Source organism: Eptatretus burgeri, chromosome 7 (assembly GCF_056783735.1).
Source record: "Eptatretus burgeri isolate ZD-2024b chromosome 7, Ebu_testis_v1, whole genome shotgun sequence".
Lineage (NCBI taxonomy): Eukaryota > Metazoa > Chordata > Myxini > Myxiniformes > Myxinidae > Eptatretus > Eptatretus burgeri.
The window spans coordinates 78,925,106-78,942,673 of record NC_140967.1 but is presented as its reverse complement, the minus strand read 5'-3'; the positions used below and the strand labels follow the sequence as shown (position 1 = coordinate 78,942,673).

At 44.3% G+C, this 17,568-nt stretch overlaps 1 protein-coding gene across 5 annotated transcripts in view; it reads right to left on the bottom strand.

The window, feature by feature from the left end:
• The window catches only part of FNDC3A (fibronectin type III domain containing 3A), a 397,009-nt gene that overhangs the window by 137,073 nt on the left and 242,368 nt on the right, over positions 1 to 17,568 (bottom strand). For all 5 annotated transcript variants that reach the window (XM_085889158.1, XM_085889163.1, XM_085889159.1 and 2 more), the window contains 2 exons: positions 5,385 to 5,595; positions 2,783 to 3,130 (listed from right to left, as the gene is read on the bottom strand). In XM_085889158.1, coding sequence (XP_085745284.1) covers positions 2,783 to 3,130; positions 5,385 to 5,595 — 559 coding nt within the window. The remainder of the gene's footprint in view (positions 1 to 2,782; positions 3,131 to 5,384; positions 5,596 to 17,568) is intronic.

Below are 17,568 nucleotides of genomic sequence, written 5' to 3'. Positions count from 1 at the left end.
CTTTCATTGAGATTCACAGGGAGTCATACCGTTGATTTAAAAAGAGGAATCTAAAGTCACCTTTTCATATACCATATGTGTACCGTTGCTCAAGCAAATCACGTAGTCCCTCCTTATGTCAAAAATATGTGATCATGTGACCGCTTTATAAGGCACCTATTTATTACGCTTGTACAGGGTAGACAGGGAAGAAATTGGAATTGCCAGCAGAGTAAACGAGCAGAAGGGAAGAGGATAGAAATGGAGGTACAGTATCTCTTTATTGTGTACATATACGTAGGTAGGGAGTGAATTGAGGAAAATAAGAGAATGTATTTATTTATTCGTATGCAGCCTATGGCTGCTTGGCTGCATCATTTTTTAGGAGCACGGCAGTGCCACTGATGCAGTGCCCCTGTTAGCAGTAATCTGGTACTCATTTTGCTGATCTGGTACTCATCGGAAGGATGATAGGCTGAGTTAATCCACCTGGTGTTAATTCAACTCAAGACCCTAAGATCTTAAACCAGCCACCTTAACCAGTAAGCCAACACAAGGCCTTGAGAATGTATGATGGTAGGAGAAGGAAAGGAGCTGAGCAGAGTTTGGGAGAGAACAGGAGGAAGATTGGGAGGATACAGGAGTTTGGGGATAGAATAGAAGGGAAGCAGCAGAGAAAGGAGAGAGGGTACAGATAAATTCTGCCATGTTGGCATACAAGATAACTAGATGACTCCAAAAGTGAAGGACAACAGGGTAGCAAAGTGTCCAAGTGGAGACAGAAGGGACGGGAATATTGGACAGGACATTAAGGGAACTGGGGAAGACTTGTATGAGATATCTCGGTGAGTGGGTGGGGGTCGGGGAGTTCCCCATGTAGATGCCCCTCAAAATGATTTACGAGATGATGACGTCTTTGGCATCCAGAATGGGAAAAATAGTTAAACAAGTCAGAAAAAAAACATTTTATAAAAATGAAAGAAAATGTAGGGATGGAATTTTTTAAAAAACAACCAAACAAGGTAGGAAGGAATGACATGGTCGGAATGACCCCACAATTCCTTTACAGATTGCTACGACGACATATTTTGACATTTTTCTGTGTCAATCCCAAAACAAATAAAATACACAATTACACCAACCAACACCACAAATGTAGAACTACTTCTAACATAGACATCTTCATGTAATTGTTACTATTGCCACCTATAACAAAATGTCAAAATATGTCGCGATGGTAATCCGTAAAAAGGATTGCTGTGTTGTATTGTGGTGTCATTCCTACTTTGTCATTCCTTCCTACCTTGCTTGGCTGTTTTTTTTTTGAGATTCCATCCCTACATGTTTTTAGTTTGTATTTTAAAAAAATTTCCGAGTTGTGATGAAATAGTACAGCAGGCCCGCCCCGAACGCGGGTTTCCGCATCGTGGTTTCACTCTATCGTGGTTGAATTATTGTGGTAAAATGTGCCGATCGCGGTATAGTATGGGTCCTTCACTCTATCGCAGTCTGGCACAGAGAAATTACACAACCCCGCTTCTCCGTCTCACCTCACAGCCCCAAGCTGCCCTCCCATCACAAACTCGGTTGTTCTTTCAATATTGTGCCGCAAGGACTGCATCACATGATTTAGTTTAATATCACATGATTTAGTTTGATGTCACATGATATCGCATGACATTGTGTGATTTAGTTTTCGCGAGTCTTTTAATTGTGGGGTGTTTGTGACAGTAAATAGTTATGAAGAACAACATGTGGGGTGTTATGAAGAAGACGATGAAGAACATGAGTGGTTTTAGTGAAATAAGGCAAATGAAACATGATATAAAATGTTACTAACAGCTTTTAAAGTAAGAAGCAAATGAATTCAATTATGAGGAATGTTGGTTCAATTGAAAGGTAATGAGAATGGAAGGAAATAAGAGGCAGAATTAGTTCATTATTTTTTTCGAGCAAAAATATTTGTTTGTTTGTTTTGAAGCGAGGAGGGGGAAATGAGATAAAGTTGAGGAGCATGAAAGAACACTTGGGATAAAGCAGAACGAGGCACATATCTTGAAAGGTATTCGCTAGTCTTCATGGAGAGGTGCTTGAAATTCAAACGCGAGATGGACGCTGTCATGGCACCTTATACAGAGGCCTTTCTGACATGCAGAACAAGGCAAAGCAGACAAAGATCACCTCCTCCCTTCACAAAATCCGACAACACCAATAACCCGAAGCCAAGGATGTCGACGTCATCTCTATAACCTCCAACGCTCTCCATAATCATCATCATCAAAAGTACATACAATTTTAAGTGGTTTTAATCTTTACTACTTGGGTAAAAAAGTCGATCAATTTTAGAGTTGGTTCCCCTAACCCTATCTTTCCCATAACGTCTAAACTTTGCGCATCGCAGTTTTGGCCAACGCGGGATTTTTCAAGAACGTAACCCCCGCGAACAGGGAGGGTCTGCTATAATGGGTCTTCTTTGGGATTTTGGAATGTGCTTCATAATTTTTGGGGGTATTCTGGCATGGATCCCTCAACATATTACTCAAACAGAAACCTACAAAAACAAAGTTGCCTTAACTTCTCCTTTTGCATTTCCAATAACAATGACCAACAAGCCATTTTCATCAGATATAATTATAGGTGGGCTAGATGCTCTTGGGACGCCGATTCTAAATCTGGTGTTGGTTTTCTTCTAGCTCAAGCACGTCTAATTTTTGTGATGAGGCCGATCAAATTTGAAAGGTTATTGCCGAAATTAATTATAATTAAGGCAATAACCTTTAAAAAAAAAAGGGTTCGTACTTACCCCCAATTCCAGCTGAATCTGTAGAGCTCTGCTTCTTCAAAATCATGCCGCTTGGTTCAACAGAACCACATCCTTGGATCGAATCAGTTCTTCTGGGAGAAGTAGCTTGGCTACAACCTGACGAGGTTTGCTCAGAATATTTAGCAGACTGCTTACTCCTCGCCTGCCCACTCTTGCTCACGTCCACATCTGGAGACACAGAATGGCTTTTTTGCGGCGAGGCAGTAGGGTTGCTGTTGCGCTCCTTTGGGTATCGACCCTGATGCTTCTTCTGCAGCCGCTCATGTGCCTTGCTTGTACGTTCGTTCCGGAAACCAAAACTCTGATGCCCATGAGGGCCCAATGAGTCTATGGGAAAATAGCAGAATATCAATGGAAAGTGTTTGCAAATCAGCAAATGAAACAAACTAGTGTATTCAGAGCAATCATGAAATGAGATTAAAGACCGAAGTACATGGTACAAAAGTAAACAGCCATTACAAGCAAATTTCTAGAAGTAACACTGTGCACTCTTTTAAATAAATCATCGCTCATCAGACATCAATTTGAAGAAGATAATGGAAAAACCTTTTGTTATTATTCATTTATTAAAATCATTTCTAACCTACAAACATTCCAGTGTCACAGAAGCATATGATGCACATTTCTGTACATTAATGTAACAAATATGGATGGCCTCAGCTCACGTTGATGTATATTTTAAGTGTCAGGCAATTATGATGTCAGCACTGGAAATAAAAATCTTGAAAAGTTGATTCTTGTTAACTTCACGTATTTATCAACATACAACAAACCTTTTGCTTTAACTCGCACCAAAAGGGTGATTGCGTCACCCCTCACCCCGAACTTCCACCCCCCCCACCCCATAGTTTTTTCATTTTCTGTTCCTCACAATTATATCTCTCTCATTCTCACACACACACACACACACACACACACACACACACACACACACACACACACACACACACACACACACACACACACACACACACACACACACACACACACACACACACACACACACACACACACACACACACACAATCAGCTATTCCTAAAATATAATGTAATTTGAAGGATTGCTGTATATTATGTTAATTTAATATTTTACTTTATTTAAATTGTAAACCTCAAAACATAGTTCCCTTACATAAAGAACCTTAACCACCTATAAGCAATTGACTGGTTTCCCGACCACACGGATCATCAGCTGGGCAAACCCGACAGTGTTGTGCACTTCCCCATACATATATCTACTATGTCCCAAAGTTTCAAGTTCCTATCTCAAACGGTGTAGGAGGAGCTATTTTGACCCCCTATCCGCGAAGCACCCCCTACCCCCAAGCACCCTCTGATCATCATGTGCTTAAAAAAATATGTTGTTAAATGTATAACTCATGAATATGTTTGATTTAAAAAGCTATGACAATTTTTTTTTAATCGACCCCCATGACCCCAACCCCTCTGGCCCGGCCCCTAGGGGTCATATCAAAAATCCGAAAGTGTTGTGCACTTCCCCATACATATATCTACTATGTCCCAAAGTTTCAAGTTCCTATTTCAAACGGTGGAGGAGGAGTTACAGGGTAAGACAGACGGACGTACGGACGGACGGACGGCGGAGACAATCAAAATATTCCCGCTTTTCTTCGAAAGCGCGGGAATAATTACTTCCTTCAGTACATCCACAACCTCAGTTGTGTCCAAGCACTCAACCCATCAATGCAACATCATAAATCAGACTCTACTTGCTAGAGGATTTAATGTACTGTATTATCACAGTTACAACTCCCATCACACATTCCATTATATGATAAAACATTAAATCATGCACTTCTTACCTTAAATATAACATGTCCACCAACAAGCATGACCACCCCACTCACCTCCAGATCAAACTGTTATTCAAATAGTCAAACGGGATATTAATAAACGGTATTTTTGACATGCTGCCTTGGCTCCTCATAACCACTGAAATGGGTTTAAATAAATATATATTTATCTTCTATAAATATATATACCCAAACCCCTCTCAAAGTTGTCCCATCTTTGCTCTCAACCTCCTCCCACTCATAAAAGCAAACGGGCATTCCCACGTCAAAACAGACAAATCTGTAACGATTTCTGCTCCCCAATCATGCTATCACCAACTTCACAGAAACCTATCGCAATTTTAAGAGAAAATAGTCGGAAATAATAGCAAACCTGCGTAACTTTCGCAGTAAAAGTGCTGCTTGAGAGAAGGGGTTCTAAAGGGTAATTTTAAAGGGTTCCGAAATTGGAGGCCACAATATAGAAATTATGGGTGGAGTCATGTGAACTGTCCAACCAATGGGTGGAACTCACATGCAAAACAGCTCCTTGAGAAACATCATCGATCCTTTATGCTTAGAGTTCAACAATCTTGAAAACAAATTGAAACAAAGTTTTGACTAAGCTTAACAATAACTCTCCAGTTGCAATAAAATAAACACAAAACTTGTTCTAACGAGTCACAAACCAAAATGAGTAATGATACCAATAATGATAAGAAAATAATATAATACTAATAACATAATAATAATTTAAAAACCAATAATGAATCAAAAGTGTCACAAACCAGCTTCAAAGACGTGCGTTGGTGGTGGTTGATGCAAGAATTGTGCGGGTAGCTCAGCTGTCACGGCTGGGTATAGTGGAGGGTGAGCAAGCATCTGTCCTCGGTGTGGGATATAGTGAGGGTGCATGTGGTGTGGGGAGGCCATCTGTGGGTGGAACTCTGGTGTCTGCGGTGTGACCACAACCCTACGAACACCATTGTCTTCTATAACCTGCAACACAATACCATGCAAATTCATAGGGTAAACCATACTGCTGCTGCTTCTGTTACTGCCTCCGTAATTGCTTGAGTCTTTAAATAAAATGTGGCAGGATGTCACAGCTCATCATAAGTACCCTCCTGTAGCCCAGCATGAATCACAAGGAATGGCTGTGGGATTAGAGCAAGCATTTTAGTCCCCTCGACTACTAGTTTTCATTTACCTCACACTGGTTTTTCTTTTTTTTCTCTCTATTTTGTATACGAGGTGTGTTCAAAAAGTATCCAACCTTAATTTTTCGTGCGTAAACAAATGAAGCTAGGGAGGAGGCGTGGTTTGGTGCACGTATGTAGGCGATCCTAATCCGTATGCGTGAATATTTTCCCGCCTGCAGAAGCTGTCAGTCGCCGACAGACCGCCGATGAGTGAGGAAGTGTAAGTGAGCACCGTCGGATTTTCGTTTTTCACAAAATGACGGAAAAACTTGAACAACGCTACTGCATCAAATTTTGTGTAAAGCTTGGCGATTCCCAAGTGGAAACAATCCGCAAGATTCAACAGGCCTTCGGGAACGAAGCAATGGGCACCACACAGGTAAAAGAGTGGTACAACCGCTTCAAAGATGGTCGCACATCAGTGGAAAGTGAAGCACGTTCTGGTAGGCCCTCAACCTTCCGAAATGAGATTGTCATTCACCAAGTGAGGACCCTGCTGATGCAGGATCGTTGAATCACGATCAGAGAACTTGCAGACGAGGCGGGCGTCAGCATTGGATCCGTTCATTCCATTGTGACTGAGGATTTGGGCTTAAGGAGAATCTCAGCGAAGTTCGTGCCAAAGCTGCTAACGATCGAGCAGAAGCAACTCCGTTTGGAGATTGCACAGGACATGCTGGAGACTGTGAACAGCGATCCCAACTTCTTCAACACAGTGATCACTGGCGATGAGACCTGGGTTAATGGGTACGACCCAGAAACCAAGTTCCAGTCATCACAATGGAAGCATCCAACATCCCCGAGGCCAAAAAAAGCAAGGAAGGTACGCAGCAATGTCAAAGTCATGCTGACTGTCTTCTTTGACTCCAGTGGCGTGGTTCATCTTGAGTACGCACCACACGGCACAACCATCACCAAAGAGTACTACCAAGAGGTACTGTGTCGCCTTCGTGACGCAAACGGCCGGACCTGTGGGCAGCGGTCAATTGGCAGCTCCATCACGATAACACACTCACCCATTCTTCACATTTGATACAGAGTTTCCTGGCCAAACACAACACACCTGTGCTTTATCAGGCTCCCTACTCTCCCGACATGGCTCCGTGTGACTTCTGGCTTTTCCCCAAGCTGAAAATACCCCTGAAAGGGACCAGATTTCAGTCCAGAGAAGACATCATGCGGAATGCGACAGACCAGCTGCGCGCCATCCCAAAAGAGGCGTTCCAGCGCTGCTTCCGACAGTGGCAGAACCGTTGGGACAAGTGTGTGGCAGCCCAAGGGGACTACTTTCAAAGAGATTAGTGTAAGTTTGTTGTATCTGGATACGAGTATTTTTTATGAACAAAGGTCGGATACTTTTTGAACACACCTCGTACATAGTAGAGGTTGTTGAAGAACTAGTACATTCCAGGGATCAGGACATAACAAGATGCAAAAGGAACAGTGGAGAGAGAGAGAGAGAGAGAGAGAGAGAGAGAGAGAGAGAGAGAGAGAGAGAGAGAGAGAGAGAGAGAGAGAGAGAGAGAGAGGGGGCAGGAGTGTTGGGTTTGACTTTGGTGGTTCGCTGCTCTGAGAGCAGTATGTTTGTGAACTACCCTGGGGTCAGCCCTTTTTCATTTTATGCATGCTTCACCATCTTGATAAAAGCTCTCCTGCACGGGGTCCGAGTCAGGGTTTAGATGTGGTGATTGTACCGGTGTAAATAGCCCACCTCCTTTGCAGGAACAAGCACAGGATCCTCACCAGAAGACCTCGATAATGAGGTAGGAGAACTGGCAACTGAGATGGGATGAAGTTTTCTCACCATTTGCATGAAAGGCGAGAAAGAGAATGGTGTTGCGTTTATCTTGTGTTTTTTTTTAAGCTCACCTGGAACATAGTTCCGGGGAACTTAATGGGATGGTACGTCGTCCGTCCGTCAGTCTGTCCGCCCATCCACAAGTACTTGAAACTTCTCTGAAACTACACATATGATTTAGATGAAACTTTACCACAATCTTCATTACCCCATATATACCAAAGATTGTTCATGGCATTAAAAAAGAAAAAAGAAAAAAGATTCGGCCAACGGGAGTTGTCCCCCAAAATAGGTATTTGCTTTCTTCTCAGAAACTACACATCCAATTCTGATGAAACTTGACTACAACCTTCATCACCTGTGATGTACCAAAGACTGTTCATGACATTTAAAATAAACAAATAAATCAGGGCCCAAGGGGGTGTACAGGGACTTGCCCCCCAAAATATGCATTTGCTTTCTTTGCAGAAACTACACACACAATTTTGATTAAATTTTACCACGACATTCATCACCCGCAATGTACCAAAGTTTGTTCATGACATTAAAAATAAAAATTAAATTAAAATAAAAATTGGGATCGAAGGGGATTTTCGGGGTGTGGGGGGTGGTTGCTCCCCAAAATAGGTATTTGCTATAACATTGGCTCATTGGTACATTTTTCTGATTCTGCCCCATGTTGACGTCCTCCTCAGTATCATTGAACAGGTGAGCACCCAGGGGTATTGCCCCAATTTTTACTGGGACTACTGTGGAATGATAAAACTAGAGGGGCACTTTTTGACATAGTGACGTCGTCAGATATGCCTCCGCACACTTTATCACATCATTATACATACTTGTACCAAGTTTGATTTAAATTCCTGAATAGAGATTCAAAATATTAAATAATTCTGGCTGCCAGACCATGCGCCCGATCAGGTTGAAATTTAAAACATATTACCCAAGACTTGTAGATCATAATTGTGAAGTTTTACGTCAATTGTTGAAGCAGTTCAAGAGAAATAATTTTAAAAGACTTTTGTTCAATCTTATATGGCTGCCAGATCATGCGACATTAATTATTCATGAACAACCCTGGTATCCCCAAGGCTTGGGGAACAGGGGTGAAGTTTTCCCCTCAATCTGTCAAGCCATTCTGGAGAAGAAGATTTTTAAACGTTTATTCTACAAAAAAACCCATCAGAGCTGCCAAACCATGTGACCTATGATGTCATATGTGGAGAACACCGTTTCAGAGAAGAAAATATTTGAAGGCTTTTATGTAAAAAAAATATATATATATATATATATATATATATATATATATATATATATATATATATATATATATATATATATATATATATATAATCACTGCCAAACCACATGGCCAATGAAGTCATCAAATTTTTTCCCCATACAATTTAGCCCTTGATGATTCAAAAAATTTCATACTGATCAGATAAAGCAGATAAAGCGTTCCACGTATGCAATTGACATCATAACAAAGTCACCTCTAATATCATCAACACACTCATTTCCAATTAGAAGTACTTGATGTGTGCCAAGTTTCAATTTTTTCCATGGAGTGGTTTCGGAGACAGAGGTACAAAGTGTTTCCCTTTTTTCCAACATGGCTGCCACACCACATGACTTTTGACCTCATAATTGTCATTGAAACATTCTACATGAGTAGTCGTTCCAATGGTGAAAAATTTGTGTCAATCGGATAAGCGGTTGCAGAGAAAACAGAGAAAATTAGCACAGACGGACGTATGTACTGTACGTACAATACGAAAACATGCTTCCGGTGACTTTGTCAGTGGAGGCATAATGAGTCCATGTCGACATTCAAACTAAATAAATTAAAATACACCAAAATCTTCAGTTGATGATACCGCACATCACTTTTTCCATTGACGAATGTGCCGATATAACAACAGTTTGAAAAATGTCGTGTCGCGTTGACGATATATTTTTTATATTTCATATCGAGCCGATAATATCGACATGTCGGCCTGCCTCAGTCTATATTATACATGAATGGGCACCAGAAATATGACAATAAGTTGCAGCAAAAGAAACAGAAACACTGGACAAGTGGTACATCACACTGAAGTCGAACAATGATTAAATTTCATTTTGAGCTAAGAATGAAAAAAAACCCCAAAAAACCTCATTCATTCAAAAGTTTCATGTCAAGCACAAGTCAGTCTGTCTCTGCCTCTGCCTCTGAACCTGCCTCTGCCTCTGAACCTGCCTCTGCCTCTGAACCTGCCTCTGCCTCTGAACCTGCCTCTGCCTCAATTCTCAAGCAATAACTAACAAGGGCTTCATGCTGCACAAGATTGTATCATACTGGAACTTACCTCCACCGACAACAGTTCACAACTATTGATCAACTACCACCAACCGTCAAATTGCTACAATTAGGACTTGCAGCAGAAATGCTGAGATTCTATGCTATCTGCATCTTTGTTTTGGTTTTTGCATGGACAATCTTCTGCAATGTTTGTCCTGCTGGTTGCAGTGTGGGCATTTAAAAGGTCACCACAGTTATTGATGTGGAATGACAGCTGCAGAGATCCAGGCAAAGAGAAAAAAAAAATGACCGTTTTTACAGCCATTTTTCCCTGCTGTGCAGGGGTTTGGCTTTTTCTTGAGGCAATGTTTTATGGCCGGATGCCCTTCCTGACGCCAACCCTGGTCGCCTCTTACGACACACAGGGATATGGTACACCTATTCTAACCGGGGCATACACCGGGACCAGTACACTGGCACTCATTTCGCCGACCTCGGAAGGATGACAGGCTGAGTCAACCCCCTGGTGTTAATTCAGCAGCCAACGGGGCTTGAACTCAGCACACTGGGATCCCAAGCCGCTGCCCTAACCACTGCGCCAACACCAGGCTACCAAAGAGAAAAAAAGAGGGGGGATAACTCTTTACAAAAAATAAAAAATATATTTTAAACCCAGGTCGAAACATGAAAACGGAAATGCAAACTTGTATTCACTGGGCAACAATTTTTTTCTTATTATCTGTTGCATGAGATTTTTCAACCTATTCTATGTATTTTTTCAACGCTGATTTCAAATCTGAAATCAGTTTTCCTCTACATGCTCTAGTTTTCATGCAATTTGAAACTTGCGATTTTCGCAAAAAAGGACACCCATTGCTATGTGCACTAGGGATAACTTGAGAACTAGGGGTGCGATTTTGGACTTTAGTGGAAATATACGATGCCGAAACTGCTAAATAACTATCGACCGTATTCGTTTTGCTGCTAACGATTTGCTCACGATATATTTGATCTTTGTTTCAGATCTGATCATGGCTTTTTCAATAAGACATAAATGTGTAAATAATCGTTTTTGTGGTATGATATTTTTTGTTTTTACATTTTAAGTTTTTAATACATCTAACAAATTTTTAATACATCTAACAAATCGTTTTTAAGGTGTGCCTATAAAGCCTATTTTGATGTTCCCCTTGGCGACCAAGACAAGAAATGGACTCCTCATATTGTATGTCATAATTGTGAGGAAATGCTTCGTGACTGGACAAAAGGAAAACGAAAGGGTCTGCCTTTTGGAGTTCCCATGGTTTGGCGAGAACCCAAGGACCACATAACTGACTGCTATTTTTGCCTGGTCAACACAAAGGGTGTCGGCAAGAAAAACCGGCAAAAGATCTCCTATCCCTGTATTCCCTCAGCAATTCGACGTACTCCGCACTCTGAGGAACTCCCAGTTCCAATCTTTAATGGTTTTGTCTTATCTGAAGATGAAGGCAGTGAACATGATCAGCAGGAGCATGAGGGTCGTGATGATGGGCTTCAATAAATGGTTTCAGAATCCGAAGCCTCCTCATCTAATACCAAACAGTCATCAGCCCCTCAGCAGTTTAGCCAACCGGAATTGAATGACTTAGTGCGTGATTTGGGGCTCTCCAAGAAAGCAGCTGAGGTATTAGCCTCCAGGCTGTAAGAAAAAAATCTACTTGACCACTGCAAATGTTTCATATTTCCGAAAATCAGACCAGATCTTTGTCACCTTTTTCTCCGAAGACAAGCAGTTTGTTTACTGCCACAATATCCCAGGTCTTCTCAGGTAATTAGGTGTTACTTCGTATTATCCAACAGAATGGCGATTATTTCTGGATACCTCTTAGCGCAGCCTCAAGTGTATTCTCTTGCACAATGGCAATGTTTATGGAGTGGTTTTAGTTGGTCACTCAGTGCATTTGCGAGAAGAACATAATGACATAAAAATGGTCGTTGACTTACTCAAATATCATGAGCACAACTGGATCATTTGTGTGGACCTGAAAATGGTCAACGTTCTCCTTGGTCAACAGAAAGGCTTCACAAAGTTTCCATGCCATCTCTGCATGTGAGACAGCCGAGCTCGAGAGAAACACTGGATCCAGAATGAGTGGCCCATCCATGAAACTGGAAGCAGGCATGCCAAACATTGTGAATGACCCAATCGTCAGCCGAAAGAAGATCATTTCCCCCCCACTCTATATCAAGCTCGGCTTGATGAAACAGTGCGTGAAGGCATTGAGTACTGATGGTGAATGTTTTCAACATATAGTTTCTGCTTTTCCTGCTTTGTCTTTCGAGAAGATCAAAGCAGGTGTGTTCGATGGACCTCAAAATTCGTGCCCTTGTACGTGATGAGGAATTTGTAAGGAAGATGAATGACAAGGAGAAGACAGCGTGGCTGTCTTTCGTCGCAGTTATACAAACTTTCTTGGTAACAAAAAGGCAGATATCTATGAGTTTCTGATTACAAGAATGCTGTTGGCTTTTCGCAGTCTTGGGTGCAACATGAGTGTCAAGCTCCATTTCCTGAATAGTCACCTTGATCAATTCCCTGAGAACCTTGGGGCTGTAAGTGAAGAGCAGGGAGAGCACTTCCATCAGGTCCTCATGACGATGGAAGAGCGCTACCAAGGGCGATGGGACAAAAATATGATGGCAGACTACTGCTGGAGCATCAAACGAGATTTCCCTGTGGAAGTCCACAAACGCAAGAGCTACAAGCGCAAATTCTTGCCTGAATAGGACCTATTTGAACTTTGCATTCCATCCTTATCAATTGTTCTGAATCACCTATCGTCTTTATGTCGAAATACATGTTAATTGAAAATTTGCTTTTCATTCAAATTGCAACTTACCAAATAAATGTTGAAAATTTTGAATTGCAAAACATATGTTTAATATAAATTTGCTTTTAATGCAAATTGTAACTTACCAAATAAATGTTGATAATGGTGAATTGCAAAAAATCTAGAGCTTACAGAGAGAAACTAACTTCAGATTTGAATTCAGCACACCCAAATTAGGTAAGATCAAGTGCTGGTATCAATGCAACAAAAACTTTGTTCCCCAGTGTTATCGAACACAATATTAGTGGGGCAACGTAGCTAAATATAGCATAACAATTGTGCATTTTGTGAGGAAAGCACCAAATTTGGCACACTAGTAGCCTATCATATTATGAACAGATTTGGATATTGGGCCATCTCAAATTTTTGATGGCAGTGGAAAATGGCTGCCACAGCCATCAGCGGCTGAATTTGAGATGGCCCAATATCCAAATCTGTTCATAATATTGTTGCGAATTCGCGCCCGCCGGCGTGCGAACGGCCACGTAACTCGAATCGCGGCACGTCGCCCACCGGACGGACAATTCAGTCGAGACCCTCTCGGAACAACGCTGGGAGCTAGGCACGGGTGGGGGTTTAACCTCACCACAATCGTGCCAATTGCCCACCCACGCAGGATAGTGTTGCTCGCCAAATTCAATCTACCTAAGTACCTGCGCGAATGGTCGACTGGGCGATCGCACCACGCCACAGGCCGACTCCGGACATGAACCGCTTAAGCGGTCCGTTCCGTGCTACAGTGATAACCGAGCGGTGTTATCGTCGGCTTGACGGTTCCGATTAATTACCGGGATGTTGCACCCACTACGAATCCCTCACGTGATGCAAGATGGAGGGTCAATAAAAAGGAAAAGAGACGAAGCAGAGCGGGAACAGTTCAACAAGCAAGCATTTTATTCACACACACACACACACACACACACACACACACACACACACACACACACACACACACACACACACACACACACACACACACACACACACACACACACACACACACACGTATATACAGCCATACAGTCAAAAATGCACATATAACAGTTAAAACAGTCATGCAACAAAAGCAAATGCAGAGCTACAACCGACTACGACCGACACACGGCAACACTTACGCAGTTCTACTTCACAGACGGCACCAACACACACATTTATACTAAAAGCAAAGGAAGGAAAAGAAAGAAAGAAGTCGCGACTTCCCTTTTATGGCTGGTGAGTCCCTCTCCCACGACCGTCAGCGTGGTCGCGCCTGGCCCCGACCTCTCTCGCGGCCAGCGAACCCTCTCCGGCACTCCCCATCCGGACGCGCAGGTCCACCTCACAACTGGCGCTGCCGCATCTCCCGTCCGTGCCTTCGTGACAGGGCCACTCGCCAAGGCGCGGGCGCAGGACCTCTTCCCGAAGACCAACTCTCGACAAAAGCCAACCGAAGACCAACTCTCGACAAAAACCAACCAACCGACAAGGTCCGTCCTGTCTGCCTTTTGTAGCGCGGGGCTCCGCCCTTCGTTCCGCCCCGTTTTCGGCTCCACCTTCCTTCGAGAAGGTTCCTGAAAAGGGGCGTGCGCTCTCGTTCCCCCCTCCCTGCGCCGTGCGGGGGGGGGGGGGGGCGAGGAAAGTCAGTCTTGGCTCGGGGCCAGGGAATTATTCCCCCCAAAAGAGGCTCCCACCTTTTCTCACCTTTGACCCCCGGCTCGGATCGCACCTCCCACACCGAGCACGGAGACTCAAACGGGAGAAACATGTGGGGAAACCCGCGCATCCTTGCAGTTCCCTCTGCGCCTTTGTTTGCCGTTCGGAAGCGGACGTAGTGGCGAAGATGTGGTAGCGTAGATGGTGGAGGTGGCGTAGTTGTAGTGTGGTTGGCGCTGTGATGGGGATGGTGTGGTTTTTTTGATGCTGTTTGTTTGAAATAAAAGATAGAAAAAGAAAAACAACTAACAAAGCGTCGCAGCCTGGATGGATCACATAAATTCCCTCTATACAACGGGTTTGGGCTCACTACCAAGCCAAGACTGACTTTCCTCGCCCCCCTCACTTGGGCTCACTCACTTGGGTTTGGGTTTGGGTTTGGGCTCTTTATTTTGAACCAACCACGTCTCAACCGCCATCACACAACAACCACCAACTGCAACGCCGCTTCACAACAACAACGGCAACAGCCACGACCTTTACCTTCACAACTCGCTCCCGCAAACATCGCATCACCGCCATTCCAAACGTCGCCATGGCCATAAACCACCACAATAAACCCTCCACCACCTTCACCTCTCCTTCTGCGGCCATTCCCGCACCACTTGTGAACGCCGAGCGTCAGGCTGTCCTGGCCTCGTACGGGACGCGCGCCGAACCGCGAGTGCAAAGTGCGGCCTTTCCGAGGAGAATTCGGATCAGGAATGATACACGCCCACTTCTGATCCATCCAATCAGCAAGCGCGGGGCGGTTTGGCCCCGCCTCCAGGCGCGTTGGTGTAGAATCGAGATATGCAAATTCTCGGATCTGGGGAGACTCACGTCCCTTTTCCTCCATCCAATGGGCGAGCGTGGCTCCACCCCCGAGCTCGTTCTGATCCAGAAATTTGCATATGGGTTCTCCTGCCGGCCTATAAAGCGCCGGGCGCGGGGCGAATTTGGCAGTCAGTTTGAGAGAGTCAGTCTGGAGAGGTCGGAGAGCCGAGTGGAGCTGGCAGTCAAGTCGGGTCTGGAGAGAAGAGTCTGTCGGGGTTCGCAGTCTGTCGGGGTTCGGAGTCTGTCGGGGAGCTGCAGAGAGAGGAAGCCTGGAGCGCGGTCGAGTCGGTTTGAGCGCAGAGTCGGCCTTGGAGGAGCGGGGAGTGAGTCGGGAGGCGAGGGCGTACAGCTGGTTTGCTGCAGTTGGCTGAGGAGAATGGCGTAAGAGACCGAATAGCTCGGGTCCGAGGCAAGGAAGACGGCGGTCGGCGACGAGCTCGCAGTGGAATCGCTCGTTGCGGGACCCAAGCAAGCCAGCTATCCTCTTTCCCCAGATCATCAACAATTCCCCCCCCTTTTTTCCCCCGCGCTGAGATAGTGCGAAAAGGGGGGCCCCGTTCGCACCCCACTCCAAGCAGTGCCAACGAAACCCGCGAAGGAATGCGGAGTCGGGGCGCCGCCGCGCCACCACATTGGCGGCTCATCACAAAGACATGGGTAGGATCCACCCGGTCTCGCGGACCTGACCGCTCTTTCAGGTCCCGCGCAAATATTGGCCCACAGGCCCCACCTGCCCCCTTGTCTTTGAGGGTGGCCCTTTTCTTTTGCTTTTGAGTAAATGTGTTGTTGGCGCCGTCTGTAAAGTAAAACTGTGTCAGTGTTGCCGTGTGCTCGCATAGTCGGTAGTAGATCTGAATTGTTGTGTTTCTTTTGTAGCATTTGCTGTAGGTGCATAATTGTTGTAATTGTATATGTGTGCTCTCCGTGTGCCGCGGAATAAATGTGCATTATGTTGAACTGTTTTCCCGTTTCGCTTCGTCTTTTCTTTAATTGAATCTCCATCTTGCTTCACGTAAAGGGTTGGTCGTGGGCTTAATACGCCCGATAATTAATCGGAACCGTCGAGGCCGACGATAACACCGCTCGGTTATCCCGATAGTACGCAACGAGTCGCTTAAGTGGCCCGTGCCCGGAGTCGACCTGCGGCGAGGTGCGATCGCCTGGTCTACCCTCCGCGTGGGTACTTAGGTAGGTCGAATTTGGCGAACAACCCTATCCCACGCGGGGGGGCGATTGGCATGATCGTGGTGAGGCCGAAAGGCCCACCCGTGACTAGCTCCCGGCGTTAGTCGGAGAGGGTCACGACAGAATTGTCCGTCCGGTGGGCAACGTGCCGCGATTCGAGTTACGTGGCCGTTCACACGCCGGCGGGCGCGAATTCGCAACAATATGATAGGCTACTAGTGTGCCAAATTTGGTGCTTTCCTCACAAAATGCACAATTGCCATGCCAAGTTGCCCCACTATATTGTAAACACCCTCTTCTGTAATATGTTTCACCATCCTGCACTAAACTGTACCACATTATGTTGTGGTATTTTGTGCTGACACCATGCTGCTTTGTGTTGTTATGCTACACTACGTGCAACACAAAACAGTTCAACAAGGTGGAACATGGCACAAGTTAAATGCAGCATGGTCCAACTGGAACATATTTAAGCATGAGGGAAAGTGCCTGTCCCCAGTGACGTGAAAAGTTTAAGTTAATCGATGAATTTAAATTATTTAATGGAGTTTAAAAAGGTTAATTGTATTTCACTCTTGGTTTCACTCAAAGCCAAAGCTCTGAATGACTTGGCCTATCCACCGCAAAATGGTGGTGCAACATCAGGCGGCAGAGGTTGGATTAGTCTCGAAAGAGGGCAAAATATCCTGCTTGTGAAATACGATTTAGCATCAACATTATTTATGCATGTTCTCCCATCGTATCCAAAAGTGAATGTGGAGTTTTCAAAACACAGCACAGGAAGTGGCCGCCATAAAACGGGAGACAGACGAACGCACGGACAGACACCACGGTTCACAATATGTAATGATAGGGTAGTACAGCAAAGTGATAAGCAATACAGGTTAACGTTTACATTTTTGATGATGTGAACTTTGCATTTTATAAAGCTTTAAGTCTACTACGCTCTCATTCCCTTGCGATTCTTTCAAGAACTGCATATTATAAGAGTTAACACTTGGCACACGATGCCTGCAAAGTCCTGGATGAAGACAACCTGTTGGTCGAACATCAGACACGTACCTTGACTGCTGGGCAGCAAAAACAGCTGGAAATACCTTCATTTCTGAAAAAAGGATCCTA